Here is a 27,965-nt window from a genome sequence, read left to right on the forward strand (position 1 = left end):
AGCTTAAATAACTGAATAGGAGGAGACAATGTGGATGAGCTCTGATCTGTACTGGCGGAAGGAGTATCATTCAAGTAAGATAACAGATCTGCTGAAGAATGCAAGCATTGAAAGGGGGTTGCTAGAGACCCTATCACACTCAGCTCTTACTCAGCAGTAGGAATGTAAACAGTTTAACCCACATGGGAAGATGCTATTTGTAACTCCTAAGAACTTGATCATTATTAGGGCAGTTATATACAAAATGAAGGCATGGGTGTGAGTATGATGGGATAATACTCAAAAAAATAAAACTAAGGGGTGATAAAGAGGGATGCACTGGGAGAAGGGGAAGGAGAGAGGTAGAATGGAGTAAATTATCTCACATAAAAGAGGCATGAAAGAGTTTTTACATCATAGGAGAAGATGGGGGGGATAGCAGACAACACTTGAACCTTACTCTCATCAGAACTGGCTCAGTGAGGAAATAACATACACTTTTAGTTGAGTGTAGAAATCTATCTTACCCTACAGAGAAGAGGAGAAGGAGATGGGAGTAAGAGATAGGACTTACCGAAGGGAGGGCAGATTAGGGGAGGCCATGGTCAGAAGCAAAACACTTTTTGGGGAAAGGGTGAGAGAGAGAAGAAGATAAATGGGGGAGGAGGGAGAAGTAGGTGGAGAGAAATATACAGTAATCATAACTGCAAAGGTGAATAGGATGAACTCACCCATAAAATGGAAGTGGAGAGAAGAGTAGATTACATGATTTAGTTAAAGGGTGATACCACAAGCAAATTACAGGAGCCTTGAATAGTTTACCTATCAGATTTATGGATAAGGGAAGGATTTATAGCCAAACAAGAGATAGAGTGCATTACAGGATGTAAAATGATAATTTTGATTACATTAAATAAAAAAGGTTTTGCACCAACAAAACTATTGCAGCCAAGATTAGAAGGAAAGCAGAAAACTGGGGTAGAAATGTTTACAGTAAGGTCCTCTGATAAAGGTCTCATTTCTCAAATAAGAAGAGAATTGAGTCAAATTTTATGAATACAAGTCATTCCACAACTGATTAATGGTCAAAGAATATGAATGGGGGCAGCTAGGTGGCACAGTGAATAGGGCAAGTGCCCTGGAATCAAAGAGGACCTGAGTTCAAATCCAGCCTCAGACACCTGACACACCCTACTAGCTGTGTGATCTTGGGCAAGTCACTTAACCCCAATTGTCTTGCCTTCCCCCCTCCAAAAAAAAAAAACAACCCAAAGAATATGAATGGGAAGTTTTCAGATAAAGAAATCAAAGTTATCTATAGTCACATGAAAAAAAAATGCTCTCAACCACTTGATTAGAGAAATGCAAATTAAAACAGCTCTGAGTTATCTCTTCTTATATCTATCACATTAGGTAATATGACAGAAAAGGAAAATGACTAATGTTGGAGGGAATGTGGTAAAACTGGGATACTAATGTACTTTTGGTGGAGTTGTGAAGTGATCCAAACATTCTGGAGAAAAATTTGGAACTGTGTCCAAAGGACTATAAAACTGTGCGTACCCTTTAACCCAACAATACTACTACCAGGTCTACATCCCAAAGAAATTAAAAAAAAAAACAGGGAAAGGACCTATATGTACAAAAATATTTATAGCAGCATTTTTTTGTGGTGGCAAAGAACTAGAAATTGAAGGGATACCCAGCAGTTGGGGAATGGCTGAACAAGTTGTAGCACTGCTGTTCATCCTTCATTTTCAAAGAGGTATATGATTGCGATGGAATACTATTATGCTATAAAAAGTGACAAATAAGATGATTTCAGAAAAAGCTGGAAAGACTTACATGAACTGATTACAAAGTAAAGTGAATAGAACCAAAAAGCAGAACCATTGGACATAGTCATAGCAATACTGTACAATTAACTGTCAATGCCTTAGCTAATCTCAGCAATACAATGATACAAGACAATTCTGAAGGACTTATGATAAAAAATGCTATCCATCTTCAGAGAAAGAACTGATAGAGTCTGAATGCAAATTGAAACATACTTTTTTAACTTTATTTTTCTTGAAGTTTTTTGGAAGGGTCAGTGTTTTCTTTCACAATGTGACTAATATGGAAAGTTTTGCATGACTGCACATGTATAACCTGCATCAAACTGCTTGTCTTCTCAATGAGAGGGGAAGGAAGAGAGGGAGGGTAAGAATTTGGAGTTCAAAATTTTTTTAAAAGAATGTAAAATTGTTTTACATGCAATTTTTTAAAAAATAAAATGTTAAAATAGAGTGACTGTTGAATATATTAATACGTTGTCTCAAAAACTTTACCTTTGAGATTTATGTCAAATTAAAACTAGGCTTTATATAGGTTTTCTAAGACAAAATTGCTTAAAACTTCTTTTTTTTTAATTGAACTTTACCCACCTTAGTATCTCCAAAACAAAGTTTAACACTGTAAAGAACCTTAGAAATCATTCAGCCCAATCTTCTTGTTTTACCAATGAGGGAACTTAAGACAAAAAAAGTTAACTGACTTATTCACAACCTTGCTGTCCTCTTAGATAACAAAGGGAATTTATAATAATATTTATACATATATGATAGTCCCATGAGAGGCAGCGAGGTATAGTGAATACAGAGCTAACACTGAAGTGACTATACTTTGGTTTAAGTCCTTTCTCTAACAGCTACCTGCTGTGTGACTTGGGCAAGTCACTTAACTTCTCAGTATCCCAGGCAGCTCTCTAACCCCATAAACTGCTAATTTGCATTGATAGAGGGTTATCTTCATTGGGAGTTCCCTCTACCAGTGAAATAACATGTGGCTTCATTCCCCTCCCCTTCCACACCACCATTCCCCTCCCCCAAGAAAGATCATATAGAAATCTTTACCCTTAAATTTCTTCATTGTCCCTAGGTTTCGAAGAATTCCTCTAGGACTGTTCACGGCAAAAACAGCTGCAGACTCATAGTCACCATTTACAAACAATTCGTTGAACCTATTATCATTACATTTTGTAATGTCCATCCACATCCCCCCCCAAATAAAAAGAAACTTGTTAAATGGTCTGACACAGATTAAGCATAAAGTAGAAAATAATATAATAAAATATGCAAAAGCAATTCTAGTATTACCATAATCATATCCATGCCCTCTAATACTATGTTTCTAATCCTAACAGGTAGCATAGTGGATAGAGTACTGGACCTGGAGTCAGGAAGACCTGAGTTTGAATCCTATATCATATGCCTACTGGCTATGTGACTCTGAACAAGCCAGTTAATCATTCTCTGACTCAGTTTTCTCATTTGAAAATAATGATAATAATAATACCTACTTCACAAGATTGTTGTAGTCATCAAAGATAATGTGAAATCATTCATATATCTATATAAAGCACTTTGAAAAACAGTGTTATATAAATACTAGTTATTATTATTGTTGTAACATTAGCATCAAACTGTTGCCTAGCATTTTATTTAAGGAAGTTTAAGACAACTATCTCAAGAGATAAACGAATTTATAAGTCATTTTGCCATTATTTCTTTAATAACACCAACAGTAACTTTTGGATAACAAAATGGAAAAGACAGTATCACCCTTCCTATTCGATAAACTTCAATGACTCCTTATCATATATATATATATATATATATATATATATATATATCCTTCAGGATCAAATATAAAATCCTATTTGACTTTTATAGTCTTTCAATACCTGGCCCCTTCCTACCTTTCCAGTCTTCTTCTCCTTTACTCCTCTCTCCACATTCTCTAGGGCCAATCACTGATTGACTGGTGTCTTTGCTGTTCCTTGAACACAACACTCCATTCCCCAACACCCAGCATTTTCACTGGTGGTACCCCATGCCTGGAACTCTATATCCTCTTTTCCACCTCCTAGTTTCTCTGGTTTCTTTCAAAACTCAGCCCAAAAGTCCTACCTTCCGCAAAAAAGCTTTTCCCAGCCCTCTTTAATCTTAGTACCTTCCCTACACAGTAACAATCACGTTGTGCAATGACTGAATGTGATAGTCTTCGCTCCAAGAGTCTAAGAGAACTCCGAAAGACGGGCGATGGACAACGCTACCCACATCCAGAGGAAGGACTTTGGCGTCTGAATGTGGAAGGAAGCGCACGATCTGCTCTCCTTTGCTTTCGTTGCTTTGTCTCGTCCCTTCTTGTGACTCCTCCCATTAGCTCTAACTCCCTCTTCTTTGCGTCATGTCATGACTGATGTGAAAATGCTGGGTATGAATGTGTAAGTACCGGCTGTATCAGACCGCATGCCATCTCGGGTGGAGGGAAGGGGGGAGAAAAACTGGAACTCAAAACCATATGGAAGTGACTGTTGAAAACTAAAAATTAATCTTAAAGATAAAAAAAATCTCATTGCCTTCCCTTTGAGACTACGGCCAACCTACCCACATGCCTGCCTTGCTTGGGCATCGCTTTGGCGTGTTGCCCCCACAGGACGTGTGAGAGCAGGATCACTTTTGCCTGAATCCCCAGCTCTCAGCACAGTGTCTGCATACAACAAGCAATTAATAAATGCTAGCTGACTGACTTACTGATGGATGGAAGTTAACTCCAACAGTATCGTTAGGGGACGAGATATTTATTGTTTGGGGATCGAACCTGTAATTTTAGTGGCATAGAGAATTCCCACAGGAAATTTCCTCTACCAATACCCATCAGTACAATTCCTCTACAATTTATGATTTTAGACAATTGCCTAGGGCATTGAGGGGTTTAAGTCACAAACTGTATTATCTTGTCAGAGACAGACTTGCATCCTGGTCTTTCTGAGTATGAGGCTAGTACTCTATCCATTTTACCATTTATATTCTAAGAGAAAAAGGTTTCCTGCACAGGGGACCAGCTTTGGGAAGAACACGGAGTAGAAAATCTAGTAAGAGATAAAAGATCTCCCTGATACTTAGGATTCCAGGCAACAAAATATTCAATGGAATGTTTAAATAATATGATAATTCAGATGAGATGTTAATGAATAATTAAGTATCTGTTCTCTCCCTTCAGAGCAAAAAGGGCTCTATATTTTTACAGTTAACTAAAATGGAATATACAACTCTCAATAAAAGTAAAAGAATCTGGCAGGATCTAAATACTGCTTAAAATAGACGAATATGAGAAGTGATAAAATGGACAGTTTTGGAGGAAATATAGAGTGAAGATAGCAGAACTCTAAAAACAATTTACACATGATTATATTACAGAGAAAAACATTTTTTAAAGTCTTTAGAACTCTGATTAATGCAATGATAACCCATAAGTTCAGAGGACTGAAGATGAATTATGCCAGAGAGAGACTTAAAATCCAGAATGAGACATGCATTTTTGGAAACGGTCAATGCAGAAATTTGCTTTGCTAGACTATTTGTGTGGGTTTTAAGGGTTCGATGGAAGGGAAAGGATGAGGGGAGTGGGAGGGGAAAATAATAAATGTCATAAAGTAAATATTTCCAAAGGAAAATATAATATTAAATTGAAAAAATGATAAAATTCTAATTTTAGATATAATCTTAAGGATAAACCATCTGTAGAAGAGATGATGACAGGAAAGTCCAATGACAAAGGATATCCCAATAAGATAAATAAGGTGATAGATTAAGAAAAATAGGAAGGGAAGGGAAAGACAGGACTAAGGAAGATTTAATACGATATGATGAAACATGCAAACATAAAGCCTCATGTACAATTACAATTAAAAACTAAAAGTAACTTCTAACCCTTATATTTAATATTCTGGATGCTCAGCAGTAGGAACTATGAATAAGGCTAAGGAAGCACTAATAGAGTGCAGAACTAATGATTAATAACCAGTCATTATGTATTTGTTAAGTGTCTGCTATGAGCCAGGCAATGTGTTCAGTGCTGGAAATACAAAGGGCAAAAAACAATTCCTGCCCTTAAGGAGGTCACAATCTAAAGAAGGAGAAGCATAAAAATAACTCTTGTCAAAAAAAATCACATACAAGATAAATTGGAAGTAATCCATAGTGGGAAGACCTAGGAATTAAGAAACATTGGGAAACGTTTCTCGTAGAAGGTAGAATTTTAGCTGGAACTTGAAGGGAAGTCAGAAGGCAGAGATGAGGAGAGCAATCATTCCAGACATAGTGGACAGTCCGTGAAATGCTAGGAGCTAAGAACAATTAGGCTAGTGTCACTGGTTTAAAGAGTATGTGGAGGACTGTAGGGTGTAAGAAAACTGGAAAGGTTAAGGTGGGGATGAGGATGTTATAAAATGTCCTGAATACCAAACAGAAGACTTTATATTTGTTCCTGAAAATGATAGGGAGCCATTGGAGTTTATTGAACAGAGGCAGGGGCAACACAGTCAGACTTTATAGGTCAGATTTTCCCCTTTAAGAGAAGCACTTTGGAGGAAGAAAGGAGGATAGATTGGAATGGGGAAAGACTTGTCAAAGGCAGATGAACCAGCAAGGTATTGCAATAGTCCAGGTGTGAATAAATAAAGGTCTAAATCAGGGTGGCAGCAGTATCAGGGGAGAGGAGGGAGCAAATGCAAGAGATGACACAAAGGTGAACTCAACTGGCTTTGACATCTGATTAGATAGAGGGGTTAGAAAGAGTAAGGATAACAATAAGAGATAATTGCCAGCCTGAGTGACTAGGAGAATGGTGTTAACCTTGACAGGAATAGAGAAGGGGGGGAAAGGTTTAGTGGGAAAGATTATGTGTTCAGTTTTGGACATGTTAAGTTTAAGATGCCTACAAGATATTTAGCTCAAGATGTCAGCAGAAGGATTAGGGCAGTATACGTAGAACTAAGAATCATCAGCACAGAGGATAACAATCCATAAAAGTCAATGAGATCACCAAGTAAAATAGTATAGCAGAAGAAGAAAAAGGCCCCAGGACAGAGCCCTGTGCAATAATTGGAGTTAGCAGGCATGACCTGAATGAAGATCCAGCAAAGGAGAGTGAGAAGAAGCAGTAAGACAGGAGGAGAACCAGGAGAGAATAGTGTCCTTATGATCTAAAGGGAGTACCAGAAGAGGGTGACTGACAGTGTCAGCTGAAAAGAGCTCAAGGATAAAGGTTGAGAAAAGGCCACTGGATTTGGCAATATGCCCTGGATCACTGGCATATTTAAAGAGAGAGCACTTTTGGTTGAATTATGAGGTTGGAAGCTGGATTGTATAGAGTTAGGAAAAGAAGAAAAGAAGTGAAGGCACCTTTCTTGGATGGCCTTTTCAAGGAGTTGCCACAGAAGGCAGGAGAAAAATGGGGTGATATAAAAAGAAGGATCAAGTGAGGGGTTTTTGAAAATGTAGGAGATATGGGCATGTTTGTAGGCAATACAGAACCAGTCAAGTAGGGAGAGATTAGTGAAAGAATGTTGATTGACAGAGGGGGAAATCTGCTGAAGGAGATGGGATGGATGGGATCAAAGGTGCACGTAGAAGTATTTGCCTCAGCCAGAATGGCCACCTCTTTATGTGAGACAGGAAAAAAAGTAGACAATGGCAGATGGAATCTGAGTAGTACAAGATGAGAAGAAAAAAAAGAGAATTCTTGGCAAATGGCCTCAATCTTTCAGCAAAATATAAGGCAAGGTTCTTAGCTGAGGTTGGGGGAGAGAGAACCATGGGAAGTTTGAGGAGGGATGAAAAGGGTTGGAAGAGATGCTGTGGTGAATAGGATAATGAATTAGTAGGGTCTAAAAGGATTGCCTAGCAGCAGTGAAGGCTCAATTGGGGTTATGTAACGTGTCTGTAGGGAACCCAGTCAGAACAGTTGCTGATCTCTTCTACCTCTTTCAGCAGCATATGTATAGGATCAAAGGCAGTGGACAGTGGAAGCAATGGAAGGCTGAGGCTCTGTAGGGCACAACTGGCCATCGAATAAGGGGGTTGGTGACTGAAGAGGGCAGTGTAGAGCTGAACTGGTTTAACTGGCTGTCAAGACAGGGAAAGAAAGAGAGGGTAACTTAGTGAAGGGGTGATAGCCTGAGAGGGAACTAAGGAGTCAAAGGAATGGAGGTCTTAGTGTGAACAAAGAATGGGGTTTGGTATTGGATGGCAGAGGTAATATGGAAAGCTAATAGACTGTGATCAGATAAGAGATTCTCAGAGTTCATAAACATAGAAGTAGTATATTTGTAGGTGAAGGCAAGATTAAGATATGACCATCTTTGTATGTGGCTTAAGTGGGGAGGAAATGAGTAGGTTGACGAACTTAGGGGTTATGGAGTTTGATATTTATATACAAATATGTATGTTGAAATTCCCTAGTATGAGGGTAGGTAATCATAATGATGATGATGATGATAACAATAATAACAGCTGGTAACACAAAACAAGTATTTTCTCTCCTATCCCAAAATGGGCATTCAAGGGAAGATAACAAATAAGAGAGTAACACATTTTAACTCAAGTAATACAATATAGCTTTTTCCTCCTGCTTCTGCATTCAGTAAATTAATAGCTAAAAACAGATAAATGATATTTATCTGTAACATCATCTTATAATATGAGGTTTACATATTTTAATTAGTTAATGAGCCCACATTTATTCATTATTTCTATAGTTTACTAGTCAATGATCTCTTTAGACCTCTTGTGTAGTAGGAAGATTAATTAGGTTTTAGGAAGAAATGTGTCTTCTTAAGTATTAAGGCCTGGACATGATGAAAAAAGCAGCAGCATTAACTAGGGCAGCAGGATTCTGGATGGCTTGGGGCTTGGAGAATGGGCTGAAAAATGTAAAAAACAAAAAACAAAAAAAAACACTTGCACTAACATTACGTCAATCCTGAAAAATCCAAGTTCTCAGTCTGGCAGTTTCTTTGCATTGATTTATTTTTTAAACTAAATATACTATAAAACACTAATTTGCCAGCTAGAAAAAAGTTTAAAGTTTCAAAACTAAACAACAGCCCATTAAGTGGCTGCACATGAGCTGTTTTTATTTGCCTTTCAATGTAGTCAAGTAACACTTCAGCTTCCTTAGCCTTATTCGGGTCTTCTTCAAGTAACTCCTCAACCAGTGTCTGATCATCTAAAATGTAAACAGGCACAGATGTTTAAGCATGTATTTAGCCCTGGAAACCTGTCATCTCCTAAGTATAGCCCAATAAGGATATATTTAATTCAAGGATTTCATACCACAATTGTGGCGTATCATCATCCCTGTCCCCACGGATTCCCTACCACCTCCCTCTTTCTTGATCTAATACAATTCCAGTCTTCTCCTCGGGTCACCTCCTCCATAACTATTATTTACTGATTACTTGAAAGGTGTTAAAGCAACAGACTCACTGGTTACAGACACTGGCAGCAAAGCTAAATTCAATTCTGCAGCCTCCCAGCAAATCTTAGACCCATTCCTAAGCTTTTTATAATTAAAAATGACTGAGTCATTGCCTTGGAGTTATGTCTTCCATGATTTATGGGTTTTTAAAAAAAATATTGGTTACCTTGTAAAAGTCTTTGAGTTTTACTAATTTGGATTATGAAGTCTTGAAAAGAAATGCTCATGTCAGATTGTATCCAGGTAGAAAATGCACTTAAAACCATTTGTGTTTTTCTATGACTATAAAGATAAAAATAATCAATGTACTAGATCTCAAATCATGTGATACTAAATATAGCAATAATACATATTTGAAGCTTTTTACAGAATCAATTCATACCGAAATCGTAATTCATTGTTTAGTGCTTCAGCTATATCTCGCCTCTGTAATACCTGGATCTTTTCTTCATCTAAGTCACTCTTTCTTACATGTGGGATGTATTTTGCCATCATATGGTGTGAAATTTCTTCATATTTTTCTTCAAGACGATGAAGATATTTATTAAGAGAATCTAAATCGACAGATTCTGCTACAGTCATGCCTATTGAAAAGCAAACAAAATTGCCTAAGCTATTCATAGAATTTCTATCATGTCAGATAGTATAAATAGATATTAAACTGTTCAATTTTTTAAAACATGGAAAAGATGACATAACCAATAACAAGAAGACAAAGAAAAAAGACTACAGAGCAGTATCACTAATTAAAAAGTTAATATATCAACAAATCAAAACCAGAAATACATCTGAAAAATAATCCATTATAATCAAAGACATCAGAAACCAAAGTGATTAAGTTTTATAAAAACAATCTATTATTTATGAAATTTATGAAAACAATCTAATCTATTAAAACAATTTATGTGTACCACAACTGGGGAATAATTCAACAAACTGTAACATGAATACAGTGGAATTACACTATAAGAAATGACAAATGTAAGTAACAGAAAAACTAAGAAATATAGAAGTAATGCAGAGAAAAGAAAAAAACAATAATAATAATAGTTGACATTTATATAGTGTTTTAAAGTTTGCAAATCGCTTTATACAAGGTGTCACAAAAATTTCTGTACAGTTTTAAGCTTTCACCTTAAAACAGCAAAGACTTTTAGGATATCCTATGGACAGGATTTTATTTGATGCTCCCAACCACTCTATGAGGAAGGTACTCCAGGCATTATTAATCATATTTTATAGATGAGGAAAATAATGCTCAAAGAAGATAAGTATCTTGCCTCTAGTCACACTTGTCAGAAACAAGATTCGAATTAAGGTCTCATTTCCAGTCTCTGCTCTTTCCATTATACCACACTGCCTCCCTGACTATGATTATGTAAATAACAATAACAACACAATCTTGACAAAAATCCAGAAAGCTAAGAAAAGATATTGATAAGGGGAAATAAAAGCAAACAGGGCAATTACTACTATTCTGTTAATGTTTAAATATTTATTTGAAAATGTTTTAAATAAACTACAAATTATACAAATTTATGTTTCCATGTACATTTTATTATTCTCGTATTTATTTTTAATGTCAGGTTTTGTCAATAGTGAAGCTTATAATTTAAAAACTTATAAATAAAAATGTGACATAGGGAGCTTATAGAGGACAAATAGAAAATGATACAACTTTTGATTATGATCTGCCAATACACTACTATATCATCAATAGAAACAAAGATTTACCAATAAAGCAGGGAGTCATAATGGATGCCCATTATGATGGGAAGAAACAGCAGTGATCTCTGGGAAGGAGCCAGAGGGAAGCAGTCTCCCAGTCAGTGCAAAGAGAGGGACAAAGAGCTAGGGGGAGGGAATGATGGAAAAGGAAGGGAAAGGGGAAGGGGAAGGGGAGTCATTCATAGCTGATCATCATACAATGTTGCTGATACTATATACGATGTTTTTCTGGTTCTGCTCATTTCACTTTGCATCAGTTCATACAAGTCTTTCCAGGTTTTTCTGAAATCTGCCTGTTCATCATTTCTTTTTGCACAATAGTATTCCATTATATTCATATACTTATAGCTTGTTCAACCATTCCCCAGTTGGTGGGTATCCCCTCAATTTTTTATTTTTTGCCACCCTTTTCACTATTAATGCATACTGATAAGAAGTTTAGCTTTAACCTTAAAGTTACTTCCCCTACACTAGCAATATTTAAGGAATCAGATAGAAATAGTTCTATCCTCCTGTCTAAGAAGTGCAGAGAGTAGACATTCTATGGCCCCAACCTTCTCTCCTGAAAGGAATTAGTCTTTCTTTGAAAAAGGTGGGGGCAAAAGATGGTAGAGAGGTCTATTTTTTGACTCCCTGTGAGCAACACATGACACTCCCTTGCTAAAGAATAAAGGGCTCGGGGTGGCCAGGTAGCACAGCGAGTAAGAGCACCGGCTCCAGTGTTGAGAAGACCTGGAGATTGAATCCCGGGCTCAGACATTTAGCACCCACCCAGAAACACCTGGCTGTGTAACCTTGAGCAAGTTACTTAACCCCAATTGCTTAGGGGCAGCCAGGTGGCTCAGTGAGTAAGAGCACCCGCTCCAGTGTCAGGATGGATCAAATCCGGGCTCAGATACTCAGCACCACACCCAGAAATAACTGGCCTTGTAACCTTGAGCAAGTTACTTAACCCCGATTGCTTTAAAAAAAAAAAAAAAGAGTAAAGGGCTTAGCTCTTTGCACTAATAATTTAGTGGGGCGAATATATACAGACTTCAAAATCAATGATGAACTATTTCTTGTCTATTAAAATACAATCAACCAATTTCTTTCTTTTTCTATGTGATGTTAATGGCCTCCATTCAAGGCCTAAAAAAACTTTTCTCAAGGATTTCATGATGCATAGGTGTGAGGCTTCAGAGTAGCATATAAGCATTTGGCTTCTCTCATTTCCTACTGCTAAATATATTTTATCTACATGGTTTCCCACAGTTATACCCTACACCTACTTAGCACTGAAATAAAAAACTACCAATGGACACATTGATATAATTTGGGAGGTCCTACTGAGTTCTTGAATTTTGCTACACCCTCTATCCTCTGCAACAGAAACTGGCAAAAAAAAGAGTTGAAGTTATTTTTAAGATAATGTTTTTCTAATATCTATCACTGTAGTCTGGTTTAAGACTTCATCACTCAACTGAAACTGCTCTCTCCAAAGTTACCAAAGATCTCTTAATTGTCTATTTCTAGCAGCCTTTCCTCAGTCCTCATCCTTGATCTCTATTCAGCATTTGACACAGTTGACCACCGTCTACTCTAGGACAATCCTTCCTCTCTGGGTTCTTGAGACTCTGCTCTCTCTTGGTTCTCCTCCTACCTATCTGTAAGCTCCTCCTCCAACTCCAATTGTGGGTGTCACCTGAAGCTCTGTCCTCTTCTCTCTTGTCACCATTTCTTTTGGTGGTCTCATCAATTCTAATGGTTAGATTATCATCTCTACAAAGGTGACTATCAGATCTATATATACAATTTCTTTCCTGAGCTCTAATCCCAAATCATCAACTGCCTATTAGATAATTTCAGTTTCAAACTGGGAGTCTCATAGGCATCTCAAACTCAACATATCGAAGACAAAATTCACTTTTCCCCTACTAGTATCTAAACCACCCCATTTCCCAACTGTCCTATTTTGACTGATGATAACACCATCTTTCCAGTCACCCAGAGGTAAACAGCTTTGGAGTCATCCTTTACTTCTCACTCTCCTTTCTCAATTCTATCTCCACAACACCTCCCACATGACCCCATCTCTCCCAGCTTTTATCACCTTTCACCTGGGCTACTCCAATAGGCTCCTAATTGGTCTTCCTACCTTAAGTTCCTTCCCCTCTCCAATTCCTCCTGCACACATCTGCCAAATTGATATTCCTAAAGCACAGGCCTGACTACAACACTCTTCTATTCAAGAAGTTCCAGTGATTCTTCATTTCCTTTACGGTTAAACTATTTTGTTTGGCATGTAAAATCTTTTATAATCTGGCTCCAATCTAGCTTTCCAGGATTATCCCACCTTGGACTGCTTCATGAACATTCAAGCCAAACTGAACTTCCTTCTTTTCCTCATATACAGTATTCCAGCTCTCATCTTTGTGCCTCCACACAAGCTGTCCTCTATGCCTGAAATACACTCCCTCCTCACCTTCACCTTTTAAAAACCCTGACTTATATCTAAGCTCTGCTCACATGCTACCTGTACACAAGGCCTTTCTCAATATCCACCCAGACTCCCACCCAGTTTGTCACAATAAAAATCTGCAATACCAATAAATAAATAAATAAAAATCTGCAATAAAGAGAAACTGAGGCACAAAGTTCTGAGCATGATCAATTTATAAGCAAGGTAAGCAACTGCTAACAAAAAAAGTCAATGGATCCTTAGTAGCTGTGATAGTACATGGAATATAAAGATCCCCCTGTATTGGCTTGGTTTTCAAACTGATTGTGTTAAAACCCAGAGCTTGTTAATCCCACCTGTGGGATGGACTTGTTGATGTGAAAAGAAAGTCCTGAACTGGGAGGAGCTGGTGACATAGATTTGGAGAGACAAGAGAGAGGCAGAAGAACTTTTTTGGAAGCAGCACCCTCGTGGAGGCAGAGAGAGAGACTGAGAGGATTGCTGAGGGCCACTTTGAATCGCCCTGGACTTTTGAGACCTGCCCCCGGAGCTGCCAAGGACTGAGAAGACATGGCTGTTTTGCTGGTACTTTGTCTGTTTTGATGTTGTTTTGCCAGATTTGTCCACTGGTGAAAGACAGTCCTGTTATTGAAGAAGTCCTGGAACCTGGCTGCTGGTTAAGAGCTCCTGAGACTCTCCTGCAGACAGAGAGTGAATACCGTCCACTGGTCAAGGACAGTGCTGTTGTTGCAGGGGTCTGGGAACCTTTCTGTTGGTTCAGAGCTCCTGAGACTGTCCTGCAGACAGAGAGTGAATACTGTCCACTGGTGAAGGACAGTGCTGTTGTTGCAGGGGTCTGGAGACTGTCCTGCAGACAGAGTGAATACTGTCCACTGGTGAAGGACAGTGCTGTTGTTGCAGGGGTCTGGGAACCTTTCTGTTGGTTCAGAAGCCCTGAAGAAGGATTTTCTTGTTGTATGTTTACAGAAATCCTGGGAGAGGGTTTTGCTAATGTTTTCAGGGGTTCTATGACTGTTCTGCAGACAGAGGATGAATCAATGAAGAGACTGGCAATGTATCTTGTAGCCTTGCTAAGCCTTGTCTCCCCAGGAACTAAGATTGCTGAGAACTTGCCTCGTGTCAAGATGAAGAAAAGACCTCCATTTGGGTATTAAGTGCTGTGCTTAAACTTGATGTAACTCTGGGGTAGATTCAATTGTGATCCAGGGGTGGGGAACTTTTGACCTTTTTTGTGTTCTATGATTGAACAAATGAATGTACTTTATTATGGTTGGAAATTAATCTCCATTTGAGAAGAGGGGCTTTGTGATAGACTAAATGAAGGTACAGCCTAGGGGTGGAGTAGTATTTAGAACAGGGACTTTGTAATTGATTGAATGAATGGAAGGTCCTGGGGTGGGGTAGTACTTGGAGATTATTTAATCACGCTTAGTAAATGCTGTATTTGGAATGATGTCATATTTTGATCTTCTCTGTTCTTGGTTTGTCACTGAATAAAATGGAGAGCACCTATGCTGGTATTCTGAACCTTGGGAAGTTGCCTTTCCTTGGTGTTACATTACAGTAGCCAAAGACACATCTGACAGAGCAGCTTTATTACAGTTAGTTATAAAAGGTTAAATGATGAAAACTAAACTAAGACTGTCATTAATCTATAGCAAAGGGTAGGCATACATTTTGCTTAATCATGCTGACTCCATGCTGAGAGTAATTTTGCATTTTCATTAGTTTATAGGTTTATCAAGTTTATCAAAAGTCTTTTTAAATTTGACATCTTGGATTTAATATAATACTGAAGAAAGGGACTGAGTGCAACATAATGTCAAAATCAAAAATATTTCTCCCACAATATATTCCAGTACTATTGCATTTTTATAGGTTTCTGATTTATCTCTGCAACCAGACTATATACTCCTCAAGGGTTTTCCATGTTTTCTAATATTTTTTGTTTCCTCCTAGAATCCATTAAATAAAATGGACTCTTGTGCTTGTTAAATAAATGTACACTTTTTTTTAAGGCAAATCTGTATCTACTCATATTAATCCTAAATCACACAGAATTTAATCTAGACACATATGAATTTAACACATTACAAAGGGAAACAGTTCAAACATCTCACTCTCTTTATTAAGTAAAATACTTTACCTGGAATGGACCTTGAAGGATTTATGGTAGTTGTGAGGTTTACTTCTTTTACAACGCCCTTTTTCCTAACTTGTCTTAATTTCTTTAGTTGCATTTGAATCTGTGAGGAATTAGCTTCAATAACCCTTATCCTGAATTTAAAAAAAAAAAGAAAGAAAAAAGGATTTCTTTCATTTCATTCAAATGACTCAACTCTCTGGATCAGCAAAATTAGTTAAATAATTACTTTTATTTTGAATTTTCATCTTATTCAGTGTTACCTTGAGTTTTGGTTACTGGTTTCAGATAATACTTAAGATTATTTGATAGGTGGCTATTCGTAAAATGGTGACCTGAAAAAGTGAACTAACTTCATTTTTTCTCATTATAACTGTTACTAAAATTTCATACTGGGCATGATTACAATACTAGAAAGCATGGATTCAAGCAACTTTTTAATAACTAAAACCCTTTCTATTATACATTCACAAACTAGAGACTAATCATGCCCACTATACGCCTCTCTCTCTCTACTCCCCTTTGGATGAGACACATTTTGATGCCTTGGCAATCGGAAGCCATATAGCATTGCCAGAAGCATATTGGCATGAAAAGATGGTCTTTCATCAGAGAAATCAACAAGACTTTGTTTCCTTTGTTTGCTAAACTTAAATCATCTTTTCTGACATAACTTTTCCCATCTTTCTCTTTATCAATCTTTGCAATTACATCATTGAGTATCAAAGTATAATGTTAACTTGGTCTGAGAGATCTTATTAAGCAATTCAGAGAAACCCTGTACCTGTTTATCTCCTTCAACAGATAATACATAAGCTACAATAATCTTCACATATTTTGTTTATTTTTTCTCATCATGAACACTGTAAGACAAGGCAACCAAGCATCTCAAGAAAGGTTTCTTACTGTCTTTGGTTACACAGTAAAACTAATTTTACCAGCTCTTATTCTTCCTCTCCAAGGAGTCAGCCTTCCATTTAGCGGTAACTTAATAAGAAGAGCTATCCTTTACTTTGTGCCTCAAGATTTGCAAAACACTTAATGTTTTTTTTTTATCTCACTTGATCCTCACAACAATCCTGGGAGGTATCATCCCCATTTTACAGATGAAGATCCTGAAGCAGATAGTGGTTAAATTAATTGCCTTGAGTCACACAGCTATTAAATATCTAAGGCTGAATTTGAACTTAAATCTTCTTGGTTTCAGGTCCAGCACCCTTTGGCACCAGGATGGCACCACCTCGCTGCCTACCATTTGTATTCTGCTTTCACTCATTGTGGGAACCTCAGTAATGAAATGTGGCTCAGCTTTTCCAACAGTATGTCACTGTATAAAGATTTCATAGTTACAGTACTCACACTTATGTTAGTCAATACTAAAAGCACTTAATTCTTAGCATTTTCAGACTTATTTTCTCCTATTCTACCATCAATGTGGAAGTAGAAGTCAGGCCTCACAAGACAGATTCATTTTAAATTATTCCTTTGTTAAATAAAGTTAATACAAAATTAGGTATGATGGTAAGAATGAGTTTTCTCAGGTTGATTAACCATTGAATGCAACTTTCCTCTATGAAACTGCAGAGTAGTATGAAAAGGGATAATGGAAAGTCTACAAACTGGTTCAAGATTTTCAATGCTGATTTAAAACTACTTACAGGGGCAGCTAGGTGGCCCAATGAATAGAGTACCAGCCCTGGAGTCAGGAGGAACTGAGTCCAAATCCGGCCTCAGTCACTTGACACACTTAATAGCCATGTGACCTTGAGTAAGTCACTTAACCCCAATTGCCCAACCTTCCCCCTCCAAAAAAGCTAAATAAATAAAAAAAATAAAACTACTTACAAAACTGATTCATTGGCAATTTTCCAGACTACCTCAAAAAATTGTATTTGAGAAAATTTCACAAGAATGAGCATTCTACCACCTAACTGTATGTTACTAACATGTATACATTTCAGGATTAAAGCCCCTTCATGTAGGTAGTACAGCCAGGTTCAGAATTATAACTAAATCAAGTATGTGAAAAATTACCTACAGAAAACACTGATTCCCCAGAATACCTCACTTTATTTTTAAGGGTATTATAAAATTCTCAAAATTAAAATAAGTTAAATTCACTTTAACTTAAATATATACATGCATATATACATGGAATGTATTACTTTCATGAGGTAGATAAGAACTTCTGAGAAATCAAATGTATAACAATACCAACAAATGTAGAGAACCACTAAACTACAGTTGTGTTGCCTGATTATTATGTAATCATTAATTCATATGATCTTTTAATCTAAATTAATATACTTACTTTGCTTCTAGTTGGACTACTCTTTTCCTATGATATACCAGTGTTGTGGGCTCTGCTGCCAGAACTTTCAGCTTTCCATGAAGATAAAATGCATTTCTTTGACCCTTCTTTATTGTTTCAATGAATGAATCATATTCTTGTTTGATTGAAGTAAGAATAGTTTTGTATGCGGTGACATGCTCTATTATCTGAAAACATTATTTTCCTGACTATGGTACTAAATTCATTCTAAGAGAACATAAAACAAAAGCCTTGCAAACAGTATCACAGATCACTTTGAAATGATATGAGATTAGAATTAGAACTCTACATACATTTAACAAACATTTAGCAAACTTAAACTACAACTGGAATTTTTAATTTATCACCATCATTTGCTAAGCACCTGGTGTACAGACCATTTGACTAAATACTGTTGAGGGGGTGGGGAGAAATGCAAACGAGATAGAACAGTTCTTATCTTTAAAGATCTTATAATATGCTGGGGAAAACTATTTCAGTTTTACACCCTAAACAAAGCCAGCTAAAGCCAATATCAGGCTAAGTTTTCTTAATACTGGACCTTTAATCTCACTTAAAGCATATTGGTTTTTCTTTTCCCAAAAAATGGCATTTTATAAAATAGAAATACAAAAAGCAAAATCTGGGTGGGGTTTTTCTTTTCTGAAGCTAGTAGCAAACTCATTTAAAATATTTTAAACCTGAAAACATGCAGTGCCTGGGTTGCTACACAAGAGGAAAAAAAAAGCCTGCTCATGGATGTTTGGCATTTAGAGCTTTTAACAACAGCAACAACAAACTTTAAAAAGACTTTCAGTGCTATCGTTTTAGTTAGGTGAACTATATATCCCCCAAAGTGTTTTCTTTTCTGCCTTAGCCAAAAAAAACTAAGTTGTTGTCTGAATGCTGGAATCTGTTCACTGAGATGTCCGAAAGCACTGTTGTATCTTTCAGACAGATTTTGTTATTTTATCCTCAATGTTATCCTCAAATGAAATTTTGTTTTATAATATATTTTAATCTGTAAGTTCAAAAGGGTTGTCTTTTGACAGTTAGGCAAGGTATAATTCTTGAATGAATAAATGAAAACTCTGTATTTGTGATCCTAACTTCAAAAGGCAAAAAAGTATCAGGTTCTATGCCTGGTTATTTTACAAGTCTGTAAATATTGTTCTGGCTGTACAGAGTGTTCTCCTTGATCAGTCAGCATTAGGTTAAGTAAAAACTATTCTATCTATAATTAATACGATTCAAGTCAATTCAACAAGCATTTACTAAGTGCCTACCACTCCCTGGGGCAGGTAGATGGCACAGTGGAGAAAGTGCCAGGCCTGGAGTCAGGAAGATGAGTTCAAATCCAGCCTCAGACACTTACTAGCTTTGTGACCCTGGGCAAGTCACTTAACCCTGTTTGCCTCAGTTTCCTCATCTACATAGTGAGTTGGAGAAGGAAATGGCAAACCACTCCAGTATCTTTGCCAAGAAAACCCCAAATGAGGTCACAAAGAGTGAGACTTGACTGAAAGGAGTGAACAAAAACAAACAACCACTCCCTGTCCTTGATCTGTCCATTATCACCACAAAAATAATTATTCAATGAATTAAATCTTTTAATTCTCGTATGATTTGAGAGGCATCATGATGTAGTAGACAGAAAGTCAGCCTTGGAACCAGGATGATCTGGGTTAAAGTCTTGCCAATGACATACTGGCTGTGTGACCCAGGAAAAGTCACCTAATTTCTCAGTTCCCAAAGCAACCCTCTAATTAGCACTATAAAGTGGCAAAGAAGGTGCTAATCAGAATTGGATTGCGGATGGGGTAGAGGGTTCACCTGGGAGTTCCCTATGCTAATGAGCTCACAAGTCTCTGTCCCTTTCTCCTGCTACACTACAGGACTCGAGCTAGATGCTAGAGATACAAAACAAAATCAGCAGATTCTGGCCTTCATAGTTTACATTCTACTAGGTAAAGCATCTCATCCACAGATACTGAGCAGTCTCAGAGGGCACCTTCACAGATGGAGGCAGGAAAAATCAATAAAATCAGGGAGCTGGCATTTGACCTGAGCCCTGAAAGTTTCCTGAGCCTGAGGTTTCCAGAGGTGGAGGTAAGGAAGGAAAACATTTCAGGTAGGGAGATGACCTAAGCAATGGCACATAACTGGCACAGAAAACCAGGATCAAGAACCTAGGGAGCAATGTCAAATCTGTCCAACAAGCAACTATGATCTAATGTCTTGTTCACCAAACCTATACCTATACACCGAACCTCTAGCTCAGAACAGACCTCTCTCAGTTGACTAAACTACAATCCAAAATTCCTAGATTAAAGTTAGGCCAAAATGTCAGCAACAAAATTACAACAGGTTCCTGTTTCCAAGCTTGTTCCTGACAGATGACAGAGACTGATAATATAAAAATGCCACAACTTGTACTTTAGAGTAAAAAAAATCAGAATGTAGCTGGCCTATATAACCAGGTTCTGGTCTAAGAATCAAAATTGACTTATTAGAAGGAGAAATGATTGGGCTTAGGTTAAGTTAACAAGTAGTCATTAATACTGTACTAACATTTATAATCTACTACTTACACTATACTACATATTTATCTCCTTTAGAAACCATTTCCTTGGGTAGAAATAGAATCTGTTTCATTAGAAAGAAGTATAACATTTAGAAGGTCAGAGAATGTCATTCATAAATAAATTTTTTAAATTCATAAAGCACTATATTACCTTGTCAAATACATTTCGGTATATGATGAAATATTCATCAGCTGGTCCTTCATCAGTACAGCCCACTCTTTCAGTTTCCATAATTATATATCTTTGCATTCTTTCCAAAAACTCCTTATCATAATTACTAATGATAGGAGGGAGAATTGAATGTTTATTTATCGCAAACTCTTGAACAGACATTCCTTAACACTCTGCAATTGTTCCCCAGATAAAAGTTTAAATTTGATTCCGCTTTTGCAAAAAAGTCAACACTTTGATCAAACCCTGAAAGAAAAAAAAAGTCATCAGAATAAAGCTGAATAAACAGGAACATAAACAAATTAATGCCAATTTTCTAATCTTTTTCACTTCACGTCAGGAAGTTAAAAATATTCATTTGTAAAGTAAAAGATTTTATATGGATGTCTCTGAGTCACAAAATCTATGACTATTACACTTAGCCATGTGGTCTAAAGTTCTTTTTGGTAACAGTCTACCTCCAAAATCTTTCTCAAATCTGTTCCATCCTCTCTATTCCCACTGCCACCATTCCAGAAGAGGCCCTCAATACTGAGGGATCTGATACTGCTGCAATGCCTTCTAGCAGGTCTTGTCAATTCTACTTTCCACTCCCCCAAATTCATCCCTTTCACCTCGTGGAGAATTTGCTTTTGGTATCAGTGTCACGCCTCTGCTCAAAAATTTTCATTGGCTATTTCCTACTTAGTCATAAAAGCTGCCATATACATATATGAAAATATAAAATTTATACCGTTATAATGGATAAATTTTATATCATTTGATCTTAACAACTTATACTACATGAGAAGTACTACAATGTGGAATATAAGTGATTGTGGGTTCTCAAGGGCTATGTCAAAGAAACACACACTCTGGAGGCCCTACTAAATTAGGAAGCCCTGAAGTACAGGCCCAGTGATGAACTGTATTATCTACTGAGGACCAGCCTAACAAAGCTGATAGAAACTTATCGCCAACTTATTTGCAGAATGGTGAATTTGGGGCAGTATCAACTCTTGAATAATGAATGAATGAGAAATATTTATTCAGTACTTACTAAGTATAATGTTGAGGATACAAAAACAAAAGACAGTCCCTGCCCTTGGTTTGTGGAATCATAGTAAAGGTGTGTGGAACCAGAGGGAATATAATGATATTTCCTTTCCAGATAGCAGTAATTCAATTACTATTCCCAGAGCAAAAGACAAAAAATGGCTGAAGTTGGGGTGTGGGAGAGAAGGTGGGAGAAGAGGGGGTACAGGAAGGTGACAAGGTGACCAACGTAAACAAACAGGTACAAGGGCAGCAAGGTGGCTGATAAGGCTGTGAAGGTCAAAGAGTAGGACTTTCCTAAATAGTGAGCCAGGAGAAATACTCACCAATCAGAAGAGTGGGACAGAAGTTTCTCAAGGAGCTTATAAATGGAGGGAGATAATATGCACAAATATAAGCAAATACAATATATGTAGAAAGGTAATTTGGGGAATCTGAGATTTCTTAACAATTAGAGATATCAGAAAGATCTTATGGTAGAAAAGATATTTTCTTGGTAGCTTGAAAATATAATCAAAAGCACTTTAAACTGAAAAGGGCAAGGGAGAAAATCATACAAATGTGTGTATATAAATACATATATATCTAGATATGTATATATAGTTGGTTGTTGTTTGTTCTTGAATAACCTTACATTGGGGTCAAGGTACAGTATGTCCAGCTAATCAGACCAATACAAACACAGTAGGTAGGCTCTTGTGGAGGGGAGATATCTCTAAATTTGCACATCTCACATTTCTTTTGAGCTACTGCAATTCTGTTTCACTCATAAAGCACACAACACCTTCTTTGATGCAGACATGCCATGCTGAGCAGCCCTTTGCCATTGTCTCCCATGTCATGCAATCAGTTCTTCAGTTCATCACAGACCTTGAGAATGTTCTTGTATCACTTCTTCTGACCACCACATAAGCACCTGACTTGTGTGAGTTTTCTGTAAAAGTCTTTTAGACAAACATACATTTTGCATTTGAACAACATGGGCAGCCCATTGGAGTTGTGGAGTAGTTTGAATGCTTGGCAGTTTAGCTCAAGAAAGGACCTCTGTGTCTGATATCTTATCTTGCCAGGTGATCGTCAGAATTTTCCTAAGACAATTCAAAGGGAAGCAATTCAATGTTCTGACATGTTGCTGGTAGACAGTCCAGGTTTCACAGGAACACAACATTGAGGTCAGCACAATGACTCTCTATACCTTTAGTTTGGTAGGCAGTCTAATACCTCTTCACTCCCACACTTTCCTTTGGAGCTAGCTCTACCTCCTCATCTTTATGGATATCTCTGGAAAGTATAATGTCAAGCAAACCCATAGTATTCAAAATTTTATTTCCTGTAACCAATGGCTCCATATGTGTGGAAAGTGTGGTGCTGGCTGGTGGAGAAGCTGTGGGGTTTGGGGGGGTTTTTTGCTTTTCAGTGTTAGGCCAAAACTAGCAAAAGCAGCAGGGAATTGTTCCATAGTTTGTTGTATCTCAGCCTCAGAGGCTGTACTGAATGCACAATTATCTGCAAACAAAAAGTCATGCACCAACTCTCCCTCCACTTTACTCTTGGCTTGTAGCCTTTTCAAGTTAAATAATTTACCATCAATATAGTAGCTGACCTTGAGGCTGTTTTCATTCTTTGAAAGCATGTGACAAAATTGCTGAAACCAACATGCTAAAATGCATGGGAGCCAGCATATGCCCTTGCTTTACTCCACTGGTGACTGCGAAAGTGCAAGAGCACTAATGCTTTATTACGTTAAGCTCAGTACAGTCTTACATATATGTGTATGACTATATATGTGTACATATGTTTATAGATATCTTTGTATATGTATATACATATCCAAATTTAACTGTAGTCTTCTTTTGGGTGGGAGGCAGGGGAAGGAAAAAAAAAAAATAAAGCAAAAAGTATACAGCAGAGAACAAAAGAAAACCTAGAAGGAAGCAAAGAAAAATTGGGTAGCTTTGAAAACAGTGTGTAATGTTTATTATATAGGTTTTCCTGAAATGGAAATTTGTTTTATATTGAATCCTCTCATGTTCTGTGGTATACATGGAAATGTTTTGGGTTTTTTTAAAGACAATAAGAACAAAGAAAGTTTTGGGGGAAAAAGGAGATCAAGTGGGACTCAGAGTAAGCCTACCCCTGAGGAGATAGAAGGTCCACAAGAATTACACATTGCACATGTTTTTGGACCTTTTCCAAAGTATCAATCATTTGTGCTGACTTTTTTCCTTTCCAAAAATATCATTTGTCATGTAGGATGGATCTTTGAGAGAGGAAAAGGGAAGGATACACAGGATATAATGGTAATATATAAAACAGAAAATATCATTAAAGCTTCTAATAAATAAAGTGGTGAAAATATAATTGGGAAATGTTTAACAAAATAAAAATACAACAAAGATAATGTTAATTTGTGATTTTCTAAGTCAATATGCAGCCTGCAGGGATTTATTTTAGATTATCATAATTATTTTCTCCATCAATGACAATGGATCCACTACTTTTGGCCTCTACTATCACATTCTCCAGTGTCCTGTATGAGGAAGTCAAAATAGCAGTATTGTTCAGTTGCTTAAGTTGTGCCTGACTCTTTGTGACCCTATGTGGGGTTTTCTTGGCAAAGATACTGGAGTGGTTTGCCTTTTCCTTCTCCAACTCACATTACAAATATGAAACTAAAGCAAACAGGGTTAAGTGGCTTGCCCAGGGTCACATAGCTAATAATGTCTTTTAAATTCAGGAAGATGTGTCTTCCTGATTCCAGGCCCAGCATTCTATCCACTGCATCACCTCAAAGACCCAAAAGGGCACTAAGGAAAACAAAAAAGATGGTAAGAGCTGTTGAACTAAACAAGTAGGGAGTCCATTCTAGAGGTAATAGTTTTGAGGTACTGTTCCTCAAGCTATCTGAAAGAGGGGAGGATATCAATAGGAAGATTTCACAGATATTATTACCATGGCAAAAACAACTGAGAACATATCAGTAGGTATTGACCCCAATCTGCCCATTTTCCCATCTTTACAAAATCATTATAAGGACTGGATGGAGGTGATCATTAAAGAAAGTATGAGGCAATTTTGCAAATTATATTCTTTATACATCTATAACTGACTGAAAGGCTCAGAGCTAATCAGATCCCTCTGTGCTTTTTGGCTATGAAAAAGCATTGGGTTAAAGATGGTTTTCCAACAAGGTGTCTCTCAGGCATATGTTAAAATCATCGAAGGGTCTTTGTGGTTTACATGAGTCCCTGAAAGGTGAAACAACAGAAGTAACTTTAATGATCCTCTGATTATTTATATCGTTTGAGGCACTAAAAAGAGAGCTCTATTTAGGTATTTACCAATGACAGGGAGAATAGCTAGTTCAAAGTCGCTATGCATGGTAAGCTTCTCCAGCTGCTGTCTATGGATGACATTTTAAGGATTTCATCAAGCTCTAAATTCTCCACAGAGAATCCTAAATGAGAACCCTAATTTTTCAAAGGAATTTGGAAAAACCAAGTGAATGAAGAATGATTGCTGTCCATATTGTGATATGCAATTGTATGGATAGCCCACAAAGCTCTTCAGTATATTGGTCTTGGACATACACTGCAACTGGACAATTGAAGTGGGTCCAGCACTGACTGAATAGGAAGAAAATTCAAGCAATACTGCATATGGAAAATTATACAGTGTTTTTAATGACTTCAAGTCCCTTCCTGAAACCAAGGCTTATTTTTTTAACATTCATATTCTTCTGGTGATATTGGATGGCTGCAAGTCATGGAATATTACAAACTTGAAAAAATTAAAGTTGTACACCACCACAAAAGATGGACTATATAAAGAGGTAGACCAAGTACAAACTGAGAGAAGGGAAAGCTAGCAGATGAAAAATATGTGCTCTACTAGTAACTACATAATATCTAGAGGAAGTTCTGAGAACATTAAGGGAACTCCCCAGGGAGCATTTGTAGAGACACAGACAGGAGTTCAAAGAAAAGCACACTGGATTTGATGTCAGAATACATAGGTCCAAATCCCAGCTCTGCAACTTATGACCTGTGTGATGTTGGAAAAATCACTTTAACATTCTGGGCCTCAGTTTCCTCATTTGGGGGGGAGTTTTTTTTTAAGGTATTGCATTCTTCCCAATCTAAATCTAGGATTCTAAACACTTTGAATTAAGAAAGAGGGGATAGTTGCAATGCTCATAGTTGTAGGAACTAACTACCCACAGTGAAACTTAGTAGGTACCAAATTTTAAAAAAAAATTGTTTTTTCTTGATCTCTAGAGCAAGAGTGTGAAGTATATTATGTATAAAATAAACTATCTCCCCCCCAATAGTTTGTAGGAACTACCCACATTTGTAGTTCTGTTGAAGTATATGTACCATATCTCCATATACTATATATTCTATGAGTACAAAGACTATCTTACCTAAATTTCATATAGCCCCCAAAACATAGTACAAGGCTCTTTGCACAAAATAAGTACTTAATTTTTTAAAAAAATTGTTTGTATCATTCAAACAAAATATTGTTTTCCTTCCGGGAATGCAGTTCTTTTCCTCCACCCATTAAAATCCTATCATATCATCAAATGTCCATCAGAAATTCTACTTCCTCCATAACTTCAGGCAACACAGAGCTCTCCTCTTCCTGAATGGCTTTAGTATTTACTGTCTACACTATACATTTTGGTACCTTATTATATTTAATCATCTTGTAACAGAAAGTAATACTAATAATAACTCACATTTGAAAAGTTCTTTAAGGTTTACAATGCACCTCAGTCAAAGTGAGACCTCCTTAGCTTAAAAAGGCCAAGGTCTTCCACTGCACCCTGGGCCATCTCCAGTTGTCCTGATCTATAGCTAGCCACTGGACTCAGATGGCTCTGGAGGAGACAATAAGGTTGGTGGCCTTGCACAGCCCTCCCTCATTTAAATCCAATTCATTTGCTGGTCACTGCATCACCTTCCTGAGATCATGGTCCTCTTTGAGAATGAAGGACAAACAACTGCACCTTACATAATATTATCTCATTTAATCTTCATAATACTGTAAGGAAAATATTATTATCCTCATTTTACAGATGAGGAAACTAAGGTCAAGAGGATTTGAATTCAAATCTTCCTGACTCCATTACCAGAGCCCTATCCACTATACCAAACTGCCTGCTATTTAACATTTTTCAAATGTGTAAAATCTTATCTCCTCAAAGAAGAACCTAACTTCATTGAAGCAAACATCCACTTCTAACCCAAACATCTAGCCATAGGGCTAAATTCCTCATTTTTAACTAAAGTACTAATAGGAAAGCTAAGCAACTGGTCTTCTGTCAAATTTATTGATTAAAAATTAAACAAATTTGGGACCCCAAAAGTCTTCATTTAATGTTGAAACAATTATATATTCTAAAATATAGAGATTATCATCTAACAAGAATTGGCCTATAGGTTAGTTCCTGAGTCCTGTCTGAATAACCCCAAATAATCACAATAGTTGTCAAGTTCAAATCTATTGTTTTAATAGTATAATGGATTATAATGTGATTTCCTGAAATCCCTAATTCACCTTTGTAAATATTCCCAGTGAGTTATCCAATAGCAGTAATCAATTATGCCTAAATAACACCACCAAATGGTTTAAACCAGCTCTTAACAAACAGGTGTAAAGGAAAGTTAATTACTTCTTTAGAAGGGACCAAAAATCCCTGCTATCATTTTTTTCCAACTCTATAAATAACTTAAAAACCAGAACTATAGCACTGTACTCCATGCATTGCAGACTGGGTTAGAAACATACTATGTCCCTGCTGAAATCAATAGAGCTGTCACTTTATTTACTGCAGTAAGGGCCTATTTATCAAGATCAAGTCTCCTGCCCAAAATTATGTTCAGGTGCCACATTTGTCTAAGGTTCTGTCAGAAATGTTTTTTTCTCTTTTTTAAAAATAAATACCCCTAGAAAAGTAATTTATTATATTAAAAAATGGAGAGATGTGAACTAAATGATAATACAAACGGATAGATTTTTTACTGGTTGAATGGCCAGACTCAAAGTAGAGTCCTTAATAGTCTGATGTCAACCTGGAAAGAGATTTGTGCTTTTGTTGATGCTATTCAATATTTTTATCAATAACTTAAAGGCATAGATGGCATCCTTATCAAATTTACAGATGACACAAAGCCAAGGGTAGCTAACACACTGATTGACAGAATCAAGATCCAAAAAGACCTTGATGGAACAGAACAGTGA

General features: G+C 36.9%; 1 protein-coding gene across 5 annotated transcripts in view; it reads right to left on the reverse strand.

Annotated features, from left to right (window-relative positions):
- Positions 1 to 27,965, reverse strand: part of CLHC1 (clathrin heavy chain linker domain containing 1) — a 64,851-nt gene that overhangs the window by 33,684 nt on the left and 3,202 nt on the right. For 2 of the 5 annotated variants that reach the window (XM_069071725.1, XM_069071728.1), the window contains exons 2-8: positions 20,664 to 20,930; positions 17,929 to 18,116; positions 15,621 to 15,751; positions 9,668 to 9,869; positions 9,452 to 9,567; positions 8,949 to 9,033; positions 2,874 to 2,980 (exon numbers count right to left, since the gene is read on the reverse strand). In XM_069071725.1, the coding sequence (XP_068927826.1) occupies positions 2,874 to 2,980; positions 8,949 to 9,033; positions 9,452 to 9,567; positions 9,668 to 9,869; positions 15,621 to 15,751; positions 17,929 to 18,116; positions 20,664 to 20,846 (1,012 nt within the window). In that variant the 5' untranslated portion in view covers positions 20,847 to 20,930. The remainder of the gene's footprint in view (positions 1 to 2,873; positions 2,981 to 8,948; positions 9,034 to 9,451; positions 9,568 to 9,667; positions 9,870 to 15,620; positions 15,752 to 17,928; positions 18,117 to 20,663; positions 20,931 to 27,965) is intronic. The other 3 variants (XM_069071726.1, XM_069071727.1, XM_069071729.1) reach the window with 3 other exon arrangements.

The sequence above is a fragment of the Petaurus breviceps genome, unplaced genomic scaffold (genome assembly GCF_028583685.1).
Source record: "Petaurus breviceps papuanus isolate PSGF00001 unplaced genomic scaffold, PetGlider_PUasm1.0 90842, whole genome shotgun sequence".
Classification (NCBI taxonomy): Eukaryota; Metazoa; Chordata; class Mammalia; order Diprotodontia; family Petauridae; genus Petaurus; species Petaurus breviceps.